This window comes from Primulina huaijiensis, chromosome 7 (genome assembly GCF_012295235.1).
Source record: "Primulina huaijiensis isolate GDHJ02 chromosome 7, ASM1229523v2, whole genome shotgun sequence".
Lineage (NCBI taxonomy): Eukaryota > Viridiplantae > Streptophyta > Magnoliopsida > Lamiales > Gesneriaceae > Primulina > Primulina huaijiensis.
In genome coordinates, this window is record NC_133312.1 from 6,679,864 (window position 1) to 6,700,922 (window position 21,059).

The 21,059-nt window shown below is 32.5% G+C and overlaps 2 protein-coding genes across 5 annotated transcripts; one reads left to right on the forward strand and one right to left on the reverse strand.

Annotated features, from left to right (window-relative positions):
* The first annotated feature begins 8,078 nt into the window (after positions 1–8,078).
* On the forward strand, positions 8,079–13,454 carry LOC140980722 (transcription factor GAMYB-like). Of its 3 annotated transcripts, none has more exons than XM_073446748.1 (4): positions 8,079–8,635; positions 9,998–10,356; positions 11,676–12,690; positions 12,816–13,454. In XM_073446748.1, exons 2-4 carry the CDS (start codon positions 10,006–10,008, stop codon positions 13,067–13,069), a joined length of 1,620 nt encoding a protein of 539 aa, XP_073302849.1. In that variant the 5' UTR covers positions 8,079–8,635; positions 9,998–10,005; the 3' UTR covers positions 13,070–13,454. The 3 variants fall into 3 exon arrangements, with proteins under 3 accessions (XP_073302849.1, XP_073302851.1, XP_073302850.1); XM_073446750.1 differs by having other exon boundaries at positions 12,834–13,454; XM_073446749.1 differs by having other exon boundaries at positions 10,006–10,356.
* Positions 13,455–13,603: 149 nt separating this feature from the next.
* LOC140980723 (BTB/POZ and MATH domain-containing protein 4-like) lies at positions 13,604–17,486 on the reverse strand. 2 transcript variants are annotated; one of them, XM_073446753.1, is made up of 5 exons: positions 16,887–17,486; positions 15,314–15,659; positions 14,861–15,137; positions 14,056–14,255; positions 13,604–13,821 (listed from the first exon to the last, which is right to left on the reverse strand). In XM_073446753.1, exons 1-4 carry the CDS (start codon positions 17,285–17,287, stop codon positions 14,068–14,070), a joined length of 1,212 nt encoding a protein of 403 aa, XP_073302854.1. In that variant the 5' UTR covers positions 17,288–17,486; the 3' UTR covers positions 13,604–13,821; positions 14,056–14,067. The 2 variants fall into 2 exon arrangements, with proteins under 2 accessions (XP_073302854.1, XP_073302852.1); XM_073446751.1 differs by lacking the exon at positions 13,604–13,821 and having other exon boundaries at positions 13,845–14,255.
* Positions 17,487–21,059: the final 3,573 nt, after the last annotated feature.

The window sequence follows — 21,059 nt, forward strand, 5'->3', positions numbered from 1 at the left end:
GATTATGGTTAGCTTACAGTACAGTCTCTTCATCACATATATCTCAATAGAATCTACAAACATTTTTACATAACCATGCAAAGCATCTTAAATAATACATAGTTGCATCGCGCGCGCCACTAGGGAACAAATTTTCTTAAATCACACTTTTTGGCCAGAGGCTCTATATATTAATATCTCTTCGGATCATATAGGATATCCACCACCGTATGTGAGCAGTGAATTCCCGAATATAATGTATTAGCTCCAATACGTGTCATAATTACACTCAATCTCGTGAATTTGTGGCCCTCATGGAGTTAGCAAACTAGTCAATGCATATCATTAGTATATAGAGCCACAATGTTGCCCTGTGTCATAAAGATTAATGATATACAAACATTACCAGAAAATTTTCCACTCAAAAAATTATAACCACTTGGAAAGTCCAAGTGAGTGTAGTTTGATGAACTCGTCCTATGAGTATCCATCTGTATGTTTGAACATCTCTATGTCCATATCAATGAAACATAGAACACATAATCACAAATGATAGTCTCGAACTCGGATAACCTTTATCCTCCTTTTAGATGGCTCATTCAACTTGGAACATGTTTAGAGTATAAAGAAATTAAAGACATGTTTCATGACATCCATCAAATGTACGATCTCATCTTTTATGTACTATAATATATTCAAGGTATTTATCTATGAAACTTGCATGAGTAAACAGATAAAACTTTTGCAAAAAAAATGTAAATCATATTAAAACAAATATAATTTTTACATAGAATCAATAAAACCCTAGCAAAAAATTGACTTGAGGCGCACCTATTCTAACAATATCTCAATTGTCATAAAGCCAACCACTCATGAGTTTTAAACTCATTGTTTCTCGGTGCTTCTCAAATAACTGTCATGGTAAGGACTCGTAAGAGGATAAGCTACGTTATCTGCAAATACGACTCTTTAGACCAGTATTTCTACTCTTCCCACAATCTATTAGATTATGTGAAACTTTTTCATTATATGTTTGGATCGTTGATGAAACATTGGTTCCTTTACTTGAGTAATGACACCAGTGTTGTCGCAGTACACCGAGACTGGATCAACTCTATTGGGAATAATACGCAACTCTTGGAAAAAATTCATCATCCTAACTTTGTCCATCATAGCAGCCGATGTTGTGATGTATTCCGCCTCAGCGTTGGAATTCTTTGTGGTGTCCTTGGAACTCTACCAAGAGAAACACCACAATTTAGCATGAATATGTATCTAGAGGTCGAATTCAAATCACTCACGTCTAATTGAAAGCTAGAATCAATGTAGGCTTTCAATTTTAATTCTCCACCCTCATAAACCACGAAAAAATTCACAGCCCTTCTCAAGTATTTAAGAATATTTTCATGTCTTTCCAATGCATTGGACCAGGGTTCGACTGATATCTGATCATGAAACTCAGAGCATATGCTATATCAGTTCATGTAGTACCATACATAATACTACCAATGGCTAATGCATAGGACACACATGTCAATATCTATCTCCTCTTCATTCTTGGGGCACATTGACTTTGATAGAGTAATACCATGACACATGGTAGATGTCTTCTCTCATATTCATCCATAAAGAACCTCTTCAGTATGTATGATATTGCTATATGTGGATTGGGTGAGCCCCAACATCTTCTTGGATCTATCATTATAGATTTTTGTTCCAATACATATGATGCTTCATCCATATCATTCATGGAAAATTTACCAGCTGACCATACTTTAGTTTACTGAAATAACATAATTCCTAATGAGCAGGATATCATCAACATAATGGAGCTAGTTGGCCTAAGATTAGAGGAAGTATGGGGCTATAAGGAGACCAGTGATATCAGAGATTTGGTCATTGTGGGTTGACATACCCTATAGGTGTACCATAGTTTGGGAGAGCCGTGTCACACAGAACCATCCCGAAAGGTTGGTGCTAGTTAGACCTGTGATGGAGCATGTAGCTCCCTAGAGATTAGGTACCCTACGATTTATAGAGATACAGAGATTGATTCAAATTTCATTGATCAACCAGTTTTAAATCATGCATTACATTGCGTGTTTTCTCAGTAGATTTTTCTATCTTTTCATGTTTTCTTTTATTGTTGTCCTTCATACTGGGTTTTATATTATCCGATTTTCCTCTTGTTGTCTTGTTTTGTGTGTGGGTGCGACAAAAAGTGGTACATGATAAGAGTTACAAGAGAGTAGCATAAGTAAAGGATAATAGAAGTGTTAGACTGAGATGTCCGGATCCTATGTTTTTGTCATGCTTCCTATTATGATCTTCTTTTGTGGATCATGAGTATGTCTAAAATTTACTTATGCAATATGTTTACGGGTTGTGATCCTAGCGATTTTTCTTACGTGATCACTTGTTGTAGATTGTTATTTTAGAGTGTTAATATTATTATATTATTCATTATTGTATCGTTTTCGTTGTAGACGTTTTCTATGAAAGAGTTATATTATTTTTATGTCCTTATTTCAGATTAAATGTTGTCAGCATTATTTTAAAATTAAATTGGACAAGATTTAAAGGAATATATTAAATTTTAAATTTACTCCCTCATTTTAAGTATATTAATGGTGTCGGGTTTGGAACTCCACATCTCACCATCTATAAATACCCCTTCAAGCTTAATGGGAAATCACCCAAAAGCTCCACATTTTCGGGCAGCACACATATTCGAACAGAAATAGCACGCAGGTGACATGCAAGCAGCACCAAGACAAACGAGTCGTTTGGAACCTACTGAAATTTTGTTAAGCGTTACTTGCAAGTTGGCTTATTGTTGAAATAAAATGCTACTATGTGCAATGTTATGATTCAAATTCGATATGGAAAAAAAGATTCCGAATTATGATATGATATGACCCTGACACGGTGAAATTACAACAGTTACATGTTCTCATCAATTAGATGAGTAACATATAGAGGACTGATAAGTAATTCAAGGAGAAATTAGATGAAATTTCAGTGCCATAATTTTATTGTTTTGATATGAAATGTTCAACTGAAAAATACGTTATGTCATGATATATTTTTTTCTGAAAATTACAAGTAAACGATTTTATAAATCATATTACATGTTTTTAATCGACCCTCATTTGCTGAGTTTTTTTTTTCTTCCAAACATACACACATGACATTCTCTCCCCATATAAGAACGAAAATGAACTTGATGAAGAGGAACATAATTAGGGGTGGTATATCGCACCGTACCGAAAATCTTATATCGTATACCGTATCGAAAATTATGGTGTAAGAAAATTCATACCGATACCGTACCAAAAATTTCGGTATACCGAAAACTTCGGTACATATAACTAGCATACCGATTATACCGAAATTGTATGGTATACCGAGATTTCGGTACGGTATCGGTATATATAGTTTTATACTGAAAAAAACCTTACATTTTAATTTTTTTATAAATTTATTGTTTTAAAATATTATATATTTTAAAATTTTTGTATATTTTTTCGATATTTCGGTATATACCGAAATTTTCAAATTGTATACCGTTACCGTACCGAAAAATTCGGTATTGTTACTGTACCGTACCGAAATCTTCGATATACCGAAAATTCGATAAATATTCGGTATTTTTTTTGTACGGTAATCTCGGTATACCGAAAATTCGATATTTTTTTCCACCCCTAAACATAATCAATTCTGAAGCTGATGAAAGAACTATGTTTTAAGTTGTTGCTACATTTTTAATCATGCTAGACTTATGTTACATTTGAATTTGTAAAGTATCATCATAAACACAACTTGATTTTAGGAGATAGAATGGTTTGTTTGGATCTTATGTTATGAAACTTGTTATTTTTTGAATATTTATTTGTTAAACAATGTGGATATCATACGTTCCGGACACAGATTGTGACAACTTAATTAGTCCGCTAGCAGATAGAAGATGGAATTCAAGCAATGACTGATCTTGGAATTTACTCTCCATAGTTGGAAAGGGCAGGGACGGAAAAATAAAAATTTAAACTAATTAATTATAAAAATACATAAAAATATAATTCTAGTGATAGATACCTATATATAAAATAATAACCATAGTTATATTTGTACATATATTTTCATAAAAATATCTTAATTAATTACATTAAAATAAATTACCTAAACATATGAGCAAAAAGGACAATGACAAAAGTTTTTAGTGCTTCATAATAATACTTATAATCCAATTTTTTTGTAACCGTTTTAACTTGTTTTTGATACTTTTTATTATTTCAAATTCATCAATAATTGAGTCAATAATGAAAGTTTAAGCAATATATTTTTCAATGTACAATACTAATTTAATATTTCTCATGAAATTAATTTCAATAATATGTGAAGTATGATACTAAAAAATAATTTAAAACATAAGCACCAAGCCGTGTATTAAAAAATGAGCCATGAACCGAGGGAAAATAATAATAATAATAATAATCAAATGGGCCAATTCTTCCCTTAACCAAATTATTTCATTTCAATAACATTTTTAAGCATAAGAATAATAAATAAATTATTAAATGGTAGAAATTCAATACAAAATTCTAAATTATTTTACTCCAATTTTCCTAAGTCCTACCTCTATTTCCTTATTTTTTCTAAAAAAAATATCTTTCCTCTATGGTAAATAAATATAAATAATTTTGAATAGAGAGATATTTGTTATATAATTAAGGGTATTTTGATATTTTTTATATATAAAAAAACTAGTATTATAATCAGTTATTGATCAAACTATCTAACTTAAAAAATTTTCTAACTTTTCACTTTTATTTTCAAACATTATCTAATTTTGATTTTTTTCACCACTTATAAATTTAATCACTTCTTTAAAATTATAATAATATTTTACAAACAGTCTCTAAATATAAAATAAATGTTACATAAAAATGCATAATTGTATGGCTAAACTTGCTAAAAGTCAAAAAAAAATATTTTGATTTATGTGAATATCATAAAAACTTTTGTGAGACAGTCTTACGGATCAATTTCAAGAGTCGAATCTCTTATTTGGGTCATCTATGAAAAAAGTATTACTTTTATGCTAAGGCTATGTTTGGTAGCCATGATAAGAGAATGATTATTAAATAACCCCTTATCTCATGTTTGGTTCATTTTTAATTTAACATGGAGGCCCTTGATTATGATTGAAAGCCCTCATTATTTATATTATTTGTGTGATTAAATATCTCTCCTCAAAGGTATAATAATGTATAATTTTTTAATAGTGATAATGATAAGATTGTACATTGACCATAATACTTTTGAATTGTTTTCTTCAATATAATATGAAAATTAAAAGTAGTGAAAATTTAATAATTAATATAATATTTAAATTTTTATTATATTTTTTTTATAAATTAATTTCATATATTTTTATTATTTTCAATCATTTTAAAGAAAATAAATTGTAATGCAAATCTATCTTAAATTAAATTTTTATAAATTTCTAATCTTCTTAATTAATTTTTTTATGAAAATAAATATTTATTAAATTTTAATTTATTTTGTTTAATGATTACCTAATATTTTCAAATGTATTTCTAATAAATATATTTAAATTAATTTTAATAAATATAAATTATAATTATAAATATTTAATTATCTATCCAATTATTTTAAGAATATATATTTAACTAACACTTGGGACATTTTGATCATTGCAATAAAATTTACAAAATTAATCAATCATTTTAAAATCATACCAAACATCATGTTATTTATCCCACCATACTATTATCCATATCTCTCATTTTTTAATCACTCTAATTACTAATCATTTACTTATCATATCACACGTACCAAACGGAGCCTAAGAGTATTATTTTTTATTGTGAATATCGGTAAAGTTGACCGGTCTCACCATCACAAAAGACTTACTCTATATATATTAGTTGAAGTATCGGTAACGTTAATCCGTCTACAAAAGACTTACTCTATATATATTAGTTGCAGATAGCACAATCCAATGAAAGCGAGAGAGTCCAGTCCCATTTATATATATGTGTGGTCTTTGGTCAAAAAGACAATATCTTCTTGATTTCTTTCCATCTCCTTTTTCCCTATTTAAGAACATTGTCTTCATTTCGTGTTCTTTTCTATTTTCTTATTTTAGAATATTACTTCACTTCCTTCTCCTTTCCTTTTCTTTTGAAAATATATATATATATATATGTTTGTATGTCTGGGCGTATATGTGTACCTTTTTCTTTTCAAAGATTTAGAGTATCTAAATTAATTATGATTCCCACGTTACAAAATTTCCTAACAAAATCTTTGTAGTCATTGTCAGTTTTACTTGAGTAAGTTGATTTTTTTTTTTTTTTTAAAAAAAATGTTTTTAAAATAGATACGAGGAGTTTTAAGTCTTAGTGAGCATAAAACATAACAAACTTTAAATTTCTTTCTTAAATTAACATAGAAAACACATGCAATGAGATTATTAGGGTGAGAATTTGGTTACAGCCGAACCAAACTACTTAAAACCGAATTAATAAACAAATTTTTTTCAACAAATCGAATTGAATTAACTGAATTTAAAAAAATATTTTAAAAACCAAGTTTTAATTAAAATGTAATATAAAATTGAATTAAATAAATTTAAATTTTATTTATCAAATAATAATAATTTTTAGTCTATTTATATAATCTAGTACAATTTTTTATTATTATTTATGTCATAATAAACTTTATTAAATTTTTTTAGAATATTATACTTTATTTTTTTTTTATAAAAATTCGATTTGTTCGGTTTAATCTAACTTCTATATTAAAAATCAAAATCAAACCAAACTTCCAAACTAACCGATACTTTTAAAAATAAGAACAAATTTCAACTGAATTAAATCGATTCGATTGGTTATCTCGTGATCGGAAACGTGTGCCGTACCCGCAAAAGTACAACCATTACTTTTTATTTTTATTCCCATGCTTATAATAAATTAATTAATAATTGTTAATTGTTACAGATTGTGCGCATAAATAAGAAGACATTTTCAACCATACTTTCCCTACCCTATGTGATAGATACATACATGCTTATTTTTTAGGTTAATGATGTGCAAACTATATTTTCTTCACTCCAATCATTTTTTATTATCATTATTATTATTATTATTATTATTATTATTATTTTTGGTTGGTTGGGACGTATTTGTTATAATGAAATCTTGAATGTTAAATCACGTTTTAAATTTATGATCTTAGTATCAGATTACATATAAATAATTAGAGATGACAACAGGACGGATTTAAGATTGTATACTGTCTGATTCGCTGATCTGTTTACAAAAACAAAATTACAGCTTGTAATATCCAAAGAAAAACTCTCGCAATCTTCTATAATTAATCCAAAACTTATTGCCCGACCATTTGAGCATCGGAAGATTATATTCGAGGAGTGTTTCCATGCATTCCAGAGATCAATAGGCCTTGAGAATCCCTTTAGGAGACAGCCTTAACCAGAGTGGGGAGATTAGACAAGATAACATCATCAACATTGCATTTAATATCGCTTCAAACATAAAAATTAATTCAGTTTTTATTTAATATAACATGAAACAACTCTTGGTTTAAATAATTTGGATATATAATTTTGATATGTTATTTATTCATCGTGCTCACCAATATTGTGTCACTCATCTATTGGATATATAATTTGGATATGCTTCACACATCTAATAGATGAATGACACTTCGTTGGTGAACACACTATCAATCCATCAATCCGGTCAGTTGCACACATGGATTTTATCAATCTAAAAACAATTTTTTTTTTCATTATTATTAGCGATTAATTAAATATAATTTGTCTATTTTTTTAGGAATACAAAATACATTAAAAAATAAAAAATATTCTAGAAATTTCAAGAACATGGTGAATAAATTGTAGTCGATAATTATAGATTTACTAAAATAGATTTTTATTAAACATAAAATATTTTTTGGAATGTTCACTAAAAAAAGATTAAAATAACAATTATTATTATAAATATCACATCCAAGTGTAACTCTCCTCTTCATTTCTCGTGTGAAACAACTCGTTCATAATATTAGGCAATCTGCTAGCTGGTTTTCTCCTCTTTCTCACACACAGACAATCAAGAATGGAATTATACTTGATAAATCACATGATAATTGTCACATGTAACGTACTACAAAAGAAATTTTGGGTTGGTATGTGTTGTTTGATCTTCAATTGAGCTGTTGCTTAACCCTTTAATCTCTCCACTATTTTCTCTCCTGGCTTGCCATCTAGCCCCACTCTCTATTTCCTTCTGTATCTTTTCTTTTTCTTTCTTTTCCAAATTTCAATTCCATCAGCTGACACCACTTTTGTTTTTCATCGCTATAACTTTCTATCTTGGTAAATGAGTGAATCTTGTGGCATTTTCCTCTCATGGGATTTTCTTTGTTTTTTCTTTCTGGGTTTTTTGGAGGAAAAGAATTGAGCTTTTTTTGTTTTTTTAAATGTTTATCTTACAAATTTGTATTCTTGGAATGATCTGCATTTGTTTGCTATTGTATTGAGTTCTTGTGGGACGGATCATTTGCTTCTGCGGAGTGCCTTGCATTTGCTCCAAGAATTTTTTGCATTAAGGTAGTTGAAATAAATGAGATTTGGCATTAATAAGTAAACTGTATTGCTGATTTTAATGACAGCTAGTGTTTTTACATATGTGTTGTCGTATAGGCTTGATCAGTTCTATCCTTTGTGTATTTTAAAATTCTAAGCAATCCTAAATTAAGTTATGGGGTTGAAACTTGAAATTTTAGAAAGAAAAAAATATAGAACTTGGAATTATTTTCATGAGACTGCCGCTTGTCAGGTGAAGTCCGCCACTGCGCATGATTTGTATCCACTGTTGTTTGCACATAGAGCATAGTTTTGGACATTTAGATGTCGGGCATGATAGACCTGAAACTGTGCAAGCTCTTTTCTTGTTTTTTTTTAAAAATCTGTATGGTATATGTGCCACTACTTATGTTTAAAACTCAGTTATCAGCTGTTTTTTAATCTTAAACTTTCAACACTGCCTATTTGTTATGTGACAGTCAGTACTGATGCGGCATTTGTTTTTACTAGCATAGTTCTTATGGGACTTTGCTTTCTGGCACTGCCTTATTGTCCAGAGTATGGGAGAGTTCTTATGTAGATTTAGAGGTTAATGATTGACATCGTGTGATATGTACTCCTTTATTTAGTGTTTAGCTCAGAATGTATGAAAGCCTTTACAGATTCTATAAAACTGGTTTGTTGAGAATAACAGGGAAAGGATGGAGAGAATTCAATTCAGTCACTTCGTTCGTACCTGCTGTATATTGGTCGTGCTCCGTAGGCTGGTTTTAAAGTTATGAACTTCTTTTTGTTTTTGTTTTTTTTTTGTGTTGTCGCATTGCTTGAGTTTTCGTTGTGGAATAGTAGAAATAACTGCGGAAATAAATGAAGACTTGTTTGAATTATTTGTCTACACACCCGGAATAAACATGTAGCTATAGCAAGTACCATTGCTTTGAATTTGACCATTATCTGGAATTTCTGACGTATTTGATTAGTTTGACTCATGTGATCAAGGTAAGTTGATGACTTCAATTGTTTATGTTAAGTTTGTTTCCTTGGTTTGGGATTGATGAATCATGGATGAATGATTTGGTGATTTGTAGATCTCTCAGAATCTGATTGGTTTGATAAAGAATTGGACTTCAATGTGCTGCCTCGGTTATCTATTTTATCTTCACACGGCTTTGATTTTGTTGATGTCTGTTATTAGCATGGACTCTTCCAAAGAATGTTGCTATGTTTTTTTACTGTGTTGATGGAAAACAATTTTCCAGTCTTGTGGCTTATCTGGAATCACTTGCGCTATTGTTTTCAGAGCACAACTATAATTTTTTTATGTTCTTCTGCTTGTGTGCTAAACTCGAGATTTCTATTTACTTTCTTTATTTGTTTTTTTGCAAGAACTGAAGATGAGTATGACAAGTGAAAGTGAGGAATGGATGAATTCCAAGAACTCACCATCTGTTGATGATATTAGTAGCAGTGGGAATATGGAAGCGAATGGTCCACTTAAAAAAGGTCCCTGGACTTCTGCAGAAGATGCAATCTTAGTTGAATATGTTAACAAGCACGGTGAAGGGAATTGGAATGCAGTTCAGAAACACTCCGGACTTGCCCGCTGTGGAAAAAGTTGTCGCTTGAGATGGGCAAACCACCTCAGACCGGATCTTAAAAAAGGTGCATTTAGCCCGGAGGAGGAGCGCCATATCATTGAACTTCATGCCAAGATGGGAAATAAATGGGCCCGAATGGCAGCTGAGGTGTGTGTTACCCTTTCAAATAATCTCATCTATACGTAAAAACACGTTGCAGATTTCTCTTGTTGCCGTAAAATGTGTCTGATAATGAATACAATAATGATATAACTATGATATTGATATTCAAAAAAAGTATACTTGTTTCATGAAAATAAAATGCTAACTTTGATGATGATCAATTTCCTTGAATTGAATTCAAAAACTCCAAAAAGTTAATAACTTTAATGAGCTGATAAAGACCCGATCTCATCTGTCATCTTTTAATCTCATCCATACTATACGGCCTTACCAGAGTTTTACAAAACCGTTTGACAGGCATTACAGGAATATATCATCAATTAAAAAAAATACTGTTTCGAAAAACTTGTAAAACAGGTCCACTTTCATGTTTTTTGAGTTTAAAGAAATGGAATGCAAATGTTTTGTTATACTAATGTGTTCTTTGTTCATGAGACAACATCATCACACGAGACGTGATGTGTATGACATGCATCTATTAGCCCAAGTGAAAACGGGAGGGAGAAGGTTCTTTATTGAATAATATATCCCGGATTTTATTACTTTTTATTATTTGGATGTTGAAAAATTCAGCCCATGATTACAAGAAGGAAAACTTGCACATACTGCACAAATTAATAAAGACACTTTGACATTAATTGCAGCAGGCTTAAAGTACTAATTACTCATGATTTTATGCTGTACAACAATTGCCATTGATCTTAAATTACACCATAACTTCTCATTTTCTGTCGGATTATCTGACTCAGTTCAAATGTATGCACTTGTCTACCTCCGGAAGTGCACAGGAAATTTAAGTAATTTCAGTTTCTAGATCTTCTCAAAACAATGGGGTTTATTAATTTGGGTTTTATTAGTGTTTTCTTATAGTTTATGAAATAATTTGTCCATTTACTGGTAACAGTTATGACATTCATTCCTTGTTAGAAAAATGTCCGCTGCTTATGTTCTCTTTACAGCTATTGTTTGGTCATCTGCTATGAATTTTTTCATTATCGCTGTTTAGTTTCCATAACAATGTGCTTGATACATTCACCTACCCCTCCCAATCTTCAGTTCTGATCATACTCTAAGGAAACTCCATCTGTACTCGTTACATCATTGGCAAATAAGGCTAATGCACGTTTAGGTTTTTACTGTAGCCTTAGATATTTTCAGCTTTATGTGTTCATGAGTGTGGTAATGCTAATCACTGAAATATTAATTTTACAACTTCAGATGTACCTTTACAGCATTACCTTATTCGCGTACCCTGCAGATATACTTTTTCTAATTCATTTTCTCGTTTTTTTTTTGCTATTTAGTTGCCTGGTCGCACAGATAATGAGATCAAGAACTATTGGAACACAAGAATCAAAAGAAGACAGCGTGCTGGCTTACCAATCTATCCACCTGATATCTGTTTCCGAGCATCAAATGAGAACGAACAAAATGATGAAATGGCTGCTTTCTTATATGGTGACGCCCATCATCCCGATTATTTGCCAATCAATCACTTTGAGTTTCCTCATGTCGAGTTTAAAACAATGGAACTAGATAAGCTTCTGTATCCTACAGCATTCCTTGATCTTCCTCCTGAAAGCTTGCTTGATGTCCCCGCTAATAGCTTTTTATCACAAGGTCCGGATTCTTCTTACCCTGAGAAATATTTCCATTCCACGATTTATCCATCCAAGAAATTTCGAGGATCAGAATCTTTGTTCCCTGGTTTAAATACCAGTGTAGGCAACACTGCACCAGATGAAAATCATTTTCAAAGTGATGGTTCTATGCAGATTTCTGAATCTTTTGTGTTCCCATCAGCCTTTGATCATAATTCGACACCTGATCATGCATCATCCTCAAGTGCACTTCCCGGCACCCATGCCATATTAAATAGCAACGCCTCTTCTTCTGAGCCTCCTTGGGCAATGAAGCTGGAGCTCCCTTCACTCCAAACTCATATGGGTAGTTGGGGCTCACCCTCGCCCCCATTGCCTTCCCTCGAGTCTGTTGATACTTTGATCCAAACTCTTCCAAATGAAAATGTTCACTCGTGTAACCTTTCACCTCGAGACAGTGGATTGTTGCATGCTGTACTGTATGAATCACATAGTATGAAAAACTCGAGGAACAACTCTTTCCATCAGACTTCAAATGCTTCCATTATGCAGGTTGATATGATGGACACCTCATCTCATGATATCCACGAAACTGAATGGGAAGCAATTGCAGAGCCAATCTCTCCTTTATGTCACTCATCGTCATCCATGTTCAGTGTGTGCACCCCTATTAGTAGAAACTCATTTGATGAGCTCCATTCTTCAGGGACAATGCCAGGTCTGCATATTTCTAATATTCATCGTTAACGGACTGTGGAATTATCGTTTCGTTTAAATTTGTTTTTTTCGCATTTTATTCTCTGGAACATGCTAATTACTTCTTCTGTTGATCTGAATCTAAAGTTAAGGACGAAGCTGCAGATGACCTGGTTCTGATAGAAAATCACAACATGACTGAAGCAATAAACCAGATGGTCTTCTCCACGCCAGATTTCTTGCTAGCTTCCGACTTTTTTGCTCCTAAGAAACACCAGTCGAACAACCATTCTTTGCTGAAAGACGCACTAGGCACATTTCTTTGTGATGATTTAAGCAAGGACTGCAAGCAAATGGATATGCCCGAATCATGTTTATGGAACGCTATGCCCACCGTTTAGTCACTTTACCTTCTTACTTTTGCTGCAACTCTTACAATACCTGCGAACACACTTTTCTAGTTTCCAACTTGATTTTGCTATGGACTGCAGTTTTTTCATAAATCTGGAACACTATTCCGTGATATTTGTTGGTTGCCTGTTTAAATAATCTGGAAACCAAGATAAGGGCACATCGTGTTTCATTTGAGAGTCGCACGCAGAGTTTCATTATTTCTTGGAGCTTGCTTGAATATTATCAGTGCTTTTATATCATTTTGCTTCTGGTTGATTAGTCTGTGTCGGTTCTCAAAGTCTCATGGGCACATTACCATTAACAGCATTAACTTAAATGAACCAGAGACTCGGTTCCGGATTCCAAATGATACATTAACTGTATTATCTCTTCAAACTCAATGGATATACATGTGGTGTCTTATTATACCTTATTTCTACATAAAGGATTAATAAGCAACTCAGTCGTCTTTCGGATTACATGTTTTATGTATTACCCAAACACATTTTTTCAGAAACAACAAATTTTCTAGCACGAAGACAAGACCTGAAGTATTTGGTTGTTTAATAACAAGCGAATTGATCCCCTCAGAAAAGCCAAGAGCAAAATCAGGATTTTCAAGTGATTGATAAAATCAGCTACATTGATTATACCTTTCGTTAAAAACAATGTTTCGTACAAAGTGATATTCGGAGTAGAATGTTGATGGGACAACATACATGGATTGATGTGATTTATCCACAGCACAACTGAAGCTGTCCTGAAAAATACAATTTACAGTCGGATAGCAACAATTATCAATGATCAGTTACTGACTGAACTTTTGCTGATTTAAAGTACATAATCTCTAAACATTACAGCAAATACAATAAATATATGGAAATTTCAGTTTACTGGTATCGTCATGAAAGTTCACGACTGTAGTTACATTATCCTTTTGGGTACAATTTTTTCACAAATAACGTTCATTTACTGAACAAGAGGCATCCATTACCTTAATCCAAAGTTAACTCCGCTGTCTCACCCTCCTTCCACTAGTATCACCACCGTCAGATAGCTGAGCCCAAACACTTCGAGACTTGCCGCCGCCGCCGCCGCAATCCTCATCACAGCCAGCTACGGTCTTCAAAAGCTCGGATTGTAGAGCTGAGAAATTTTCTTTCAGGTTTTCAAAGCCATCCGAACGCATAACAGCTGAAACAGCATGATTAAGGACATGAAAAACTAAGAAAATTTTCAAGATTTTTTTTTGAAAATAAAAAAACATCAGATTTCAGTAAAAATATTAGCCGCAAGCTTATGAATATTGCACCTTTTTCATTAAACTTAAAATTTCAAACCAATTAAATTTGCGACTTTGGGCGCAAAAACACATAAAATTTTAACTTTCAAAATAAAGAAAAAAGCTGAAAAGTACATAGCTACGAACCACAAAGGTAAACTAATAATAAAAATTAAAAGTCAAATAGAGCCATTTAACTAATAATTTGAGGTAAATTTGAACTACAAGCAATTAGTTTAGTTACACGGGCCCACCCACCTTAAGCCTTTTTTTCATGTTGGTTACATTTATGGGTGCTTGTTATTGTTGAAAATTCAAGGTAGTATTTGCAATTACATTAAATGGTAGGGTGGGTCAGTCAGTCAGTAAGTCAGGACCTGACAATAAGTATAAGTGCAACATGATGAGAATGGGAATTATCACGGCGAGAACAGAAAAAAACGCAGACGGATGAGACTTCGTAACGATAAACCACTGGAAATTGATTTATAAACAAAAATGGCATTTAATCCTATACCTGCCAAGTTCTCGGCAGCAAAACTAAGGCAAACTCTTTTCAATTCTGAAGCATGGCAACGATCTGCCAAAGCAAGTATCTGTGACACAGAATTAACAGATATATCCTTGCAGAGATGAGATTCGCACATCCGTCTAAGTCTTCCTAAACCATAACGATCAGCTGCTGCCAGCAACTTTGCAGTTAATGTGTCAGTTACCAAGGGAGAAGAACAGGAGCTAGATGCAATGAGCTCATCTTCCACCAATGCATCTCGGTATATAAAGTGCAGAATAGCCTAAAAATATCAACAAACTTCAGTAATCAATAAGAGTAGCAGAAACAAACAAAGTTCATTGACGTCCTAAAAGGATATCACCTCTAGAAGTGAAACAAACCATCAAGTAAACAGTAGAGTAAGAGGTAAGAAAACAGTACCAGGAACAAATTATATTGCAATTTCTTATGTCTTACCTTAAAAACTTCAGGTTCCGTATCTGAAACAATAATCTCTTGCTCATCACTATCAAATCCTTCAAAAAGCTCAGACCGGAGTGTGGGGGAACGTGCAGCAAGTACCAACTTGTGGGCATGAAATTTCTCCCCAGCCACATTAAAAACAATGTCAGAACCTTCCCTATTCTCCAGAAGCATTCCAAAATGCGACCCAATATCAGAATCAGGGACATGAATCGAACTTAAACTAGAAGAATCTATGGCAGAAACCACAACTCCAACAGTACAGTTAATCTTCAAGCAATCATCTTTAAGATAATCTGAACTTTCAAGCAACGCTCTTCTGAAAAACCGTTTGTATCCCCTGTACTCAGTATATTGATAACCACATATGAGAACTCAAACTTGGGTGAGGGATGAAAATCTTCTAATCTTAAGAATCAAATATTTTCTTTATAAAATTTAAGTAATATAAATAATATTCCAAACAAAGTTTCAGAATGTGTTCTCCACGTTTGCTTCAAGAGAAAGCAACCCTTATCACATTATTTGTGATCTAGACTCCCATTCGACGAGAATCTTTTTCAACCTAAAAAGAAATTCATTGAGTATCACCCAAACTTTTCAATTTACAGGACTCGCTCATTGTCACATGGCGACTAGCAAACTACACAAAAACTAAATCGAGTTTATTGCCTGGCTTGGTTGCAGCATCAGAAGTATTTGATGAACCTATTTAGTATTCACCAAACATCCTATGTATATGCTGTCACAAAAAACTGCAACAGCAGTAACCGATAGGTAATCAAATCCCCTTCTCCACAAGCTTGAAAATAAGGTACCAAATTGATGTACACTAGGCAATCATCCTCAGTAGTCCCAAAAAAGGTTACATTAATAGACCTGAAACTGCGCCAAGCATTTCAGAAATCGCATGCTCAACAAACTTCATTAAAAGAGAACCACCAATTTAATCCTACAATCAGAAACTATAATCCCACAAGGTCGTGAATTCCTAAAGTGATTTATCTGACTTTTAGTGTATTCAAATCAACCACAGCATTCAGATGAGGTTCATTCAAGAATAGATTAACTACTTGTTCCCCTGGAGTATTTGTTTGATAAATGTTATGATATCTACCAATTTTTTAAGGGTACCTTTTTCTTGACGCAACACTGTGAAACTGAGGATTACTATGGTTTCATAAGAGCTAAGATATTACCAAATAATTGAACCAAATACATTGGTTACTCCAATATTTAAACTAACACAGTGGACAACACAAAATTTAAACTTTATATTGCAAAATATTTAGAAAATGAATACAATAATTTTCTCAACTTTGAATGCCAAGCATGCCACAACCCTTTCCTGATCCCATTGTCGAGATAGAACATGGTCATCAAGAGAACAACAGAAGCCAAATCTAAAACACAATTCCTCTAGCAAATATCCAAATATCCCAATAAATTTACATTTCTACGGTTCAGAACACAATCAATCAGAAGAAAAACAAACACCATCACGGTATATCAACAAAACAGCTTAAACAATGAAAAAAAATAAAAGCAAGAATACATAGGACTTTACCACATGCTGCCGCGGTATTTAAGAGTATATGGACCGCTTTCCAGCGACCTATCAAAATGGCTGTGCACCTTGTGCTTCCCTTTGCCGCTCTGGTCAACCAAAGTAAGCTCGAACAGCGCCCGCACATCCGTACCATCGCTAGCTAAAGCAATGAAAACTGAGACATAAGTAGAATTATCCTCCACGTTTTTACCATCGGGGTAAAAGTAAATTGCCCACTTATATCCTCCAACGGTGAAATCTTCGCTGGCAATGTGTTTGCCGACACCCAAGCCTTTGGCGAGGGAGTACCCCTGGATCACGAACCTGTGAGAACCATTAATCGTCTCCGTTACGTAACGAGAGCTCGTCGGTGAAATCAGCGAGTTCTGATTCGGGATTTTTTCCGGCGCCCCTGACATTAATGGATCCGCCTGTGAGTTTTAGGGGTAAAGTGGCTCAGATATGTACGTTGGATGATTGTCAAAAGGATCAAGAAAATTGATTTCGTGTCGATTGAGGGATGTGGATTAGGGTTTTGTATTTAAATTTGGGGAAATTCTGATAATCGGCTTGCGGAGAAAGAAAGGAGACGAATTAAATTTGTTGTAATGTGAAATTTTTAAGCATAAGATACTTAAGTAAATTATTATATATAAATATAACGATATTATTATATATGAAAATGATAAATATGTAGAGAATTTAATTTAAAAGTAGAACGTAAGAGCTTGTAAATTATATTAATCAAATAAATAATATTAACAAGTTCTATGTCACATAGTCAAATGGGATAATAAAATTTTAGCAAATTTTTTTACATATATATTATCATATTAACTAATTTAGAAGACATCAAATTATTTATTTAATTTCATAATTATCTTTTTTATCTTCTTCAAATCACTCTATATTTTACATTGAAAAAAATCTAAATAAAATTTCTCTTTTCAATCGAACGATTATTCTAAATTGAAAATAATTTCGCGTTAATTATTTAATATTATTTGATCAAATTAAAAATAATAATAACGTATACAACATATATATATATATATAAAATGTGCAACATGTGTCTCTCTTGGACACGGGATGAAAATTGTACTGCAATGAAAATTTTATGTTGATTATTTATGGGCATAATCGGTTGCCTTGAGATTTTCAAAATGAAATTTTGGTTACTGTGCAGTATCCTATATTAATTTTTTTTAAAGTTTTTGGAAGCATGTGTACATTTTATAGATTTTGGACATTATGTGCAGTTTAAAAGATTTTAGGCAGTTTGTATAAATTTTAAAAATTGGACAGCATATTCTCAAAGTTTTAAGAAAGAAACTGTAAAAAAATATAATGATTTATGGTGAAGTTATGACTGATGCGATGACTTTGGATGTCAGTATTCGAGTCGAGGTGTCTTTGCCAACTTTGACGGGTTTGGATGCAGACCTTCGCATCGGGGTGTCTCTCTGCCAACTTTTACGGCTTTGGATGTCGGCCTTTGGGTTGGGGTTTCTCTACCAACTTTGAAGGTGAATGGATGTCGGCCTTCGGGTCCGGTTGCCCCGTCAAACCTGAATCTTTTTATGCTTGATTAAACGACTATGACTATGATTTGAGGAAATTTTTTATTCACACTTCATAATATATTTTTTGAGAATTTTATTTGAGTATTTGAGGTTGAGTAAGTTTCAAGAAAAAATGTTGACTGTTATATTTATTTTAATAAAAATAAAATTGAGGTGATGTAAATGTAATTTTATGTTAAAGTTTGAGCGAAAATGTTTAATGCATGTTTTGTTTTATTATATGATACATGTTATTTCAAAAAGAACTTTATGGACCTCTAGACTCACTAGTTTTCATCAATGCAGGTGAGAAAGACGTCATACTGGCTGGCGAGGATGGGTGGTTCGTTATGGAGAGCACTTATCCGAGTCATTCTACCTTTTCTTAAGACTGATTCTTTTAGTTAATTGGTTAGACATGATTAATATTTTTATGTTAAAACTTTAATGATTTTTGGTCGATCAAACTTGAGAATATGTTGAGGAGCATATTTGCTTTTGTCTTGTAAATGAAGAGACATCATTTTTAAATTAGTGAAGACGATTTCTTTTCATGTATATTGCTGAAATTTACACAAAATTTGATGCTTAAAGATTACAAAGTTTCGGCTATTATGTAAAATAAAAACCCACGTATTTTTACGAAAAATTTAAGATGTTTCAAGTAGTTTATTATCATTTTCCAATGTTAGTTTCATCAGTTTCTTTTGATTTTAGTGTGTTTATTTTCTTAGGAGACTATAACTTACTGTAAAATTTAATCACATGTCATTTGATTTTCAAGAAGTTTGATTTTTATTGTTTTAACTCAATTTGGAGCATAACCAAGAGTTTTGGAGTTCAAAGACCGGTGATTTTCAACGTCCGTTGGTTATACCTCCCAATCAACCTAAATAGGAAGAATGATACACACCACTAAATACAAAGGAAGAAGTTATTGGTTTGAGAATTTAGTCAAATCTATACAATACTAGGACAGGGAGTTCAAAGCAACTAATGAATCAAGCTTAAGATATGACCAATCCTTTATATAAACTTGGAGCGTATGAACATATGACACATACTTGTTTTCGAGGATTTGATGCTGGTTGGAACGCTCGGGGGACACAATATCCTTATCATCCTCTTCCTTTCAGAAATTTAATTGTTGTAGATGAGGATAAGGTGAGGAAAATGGTTCACGAACTATATGGGCCCGACCATAGACAAGTCGGATGCCCAGAATTTTACAATCCATACCCCGATTTGATCGATCAAAATAACCAATATCCAAGAGGATACAGAGTTCTTGATTTTAGCTTATTTTATGATGAAGATGGACATTCAAGCATGGAACACATGACCATATTAACTATACAATGTGGGGAGTTGGATAATCTAGAAAAAAAATTTCAATTAAAAGTTTAGGTCATTTTCTAACTCACTTACTGGCATAACTTTTGTATGGTATATATGGTTCATTCCCTAGAAACTCTATTTTAATGTGGAAGAAAATGGAAATACAACTTCACACACAATTTTATAAAACTGAGCCATTCAAAGGATGGAGTTATTTGAATTGGCCCTGAAGTAATCGGATAAGAGAACTTATATATTGAAAGAGATTTTACAAAACGAAGGCTATAGTGGTTTCTTACTTCGAGGGAGTAGAAGGGGTTGCGCTTGCCCAAGTCCATACTGTTAGCACATGTGTGCCCCTCTACTCAAAAAGAAGCCAGCTAAATCAAAGACAGAATGTTCAATCAATGCAAGAGATGCAATATACTTTTCATGTTTCCCAAAATGATGAAATATTTGATTTTTCTGTCCAAAGAAAATTTTCATTAACTTTCCACAACATCATCTAATGAAGAGTTGAGATTACTTGCGATGGATGTCTCAACATGCTTATTAATTTTATTTACAATGTGGAATAAACTTTTCTTTTTTATTTCTACATCTCTGCTTATCGCATGCTTGCTTAATTAACTAAGGAAAACTATTATGCATTAAAGCGGACAATGTTTAATTACCTATATTTATTGATTGAAATTGAATAAATGATTCATTTAAATTCTCTCGGAAGTGGATAAGTGAATGATGGGCATTACAACTCCTCCGCTATAATTAATTTTTCGTCACTTTTAATATTTAATTAATTATAAAGTCATGTAAATATTAAATATCCATTTATATTTTTAGGGCATTACTTTATTATAAGTATCATAATTCATAGAGATCGGACTTGTATCTCAGTAGTCTCACCTCCTGCCGGAAAGCCGGTTTCTCCGGGTTCGAACCCCCTTCCCCGCGTGAGTTGTAATAAAAAAAAAAGTATCATAATTCATATAATCATGCTACTAAAATTTGTTGGATCTTTAAAAATATTTTACAGGAAAAAATCATTAGAGTACTTAAAGTTGCATGTATAGATCAGAAACTTTGGCTATTGAACAAGATCTGTTTCCACCCGGGGCCTCTGTGAATGTAAATGTCACAGATCTAAGGACTTTGTTGGATGATAAAATAATAAAAAAAGAGCAGGTAATTCAAGAGAAAATCACAAATAACTGTTGGATATCTAAGGGTAAGATTTTTGAAGTAAATGAAAGGTTTGTAATCAGAAGGGGAATTACTCCAGATAAGTGGT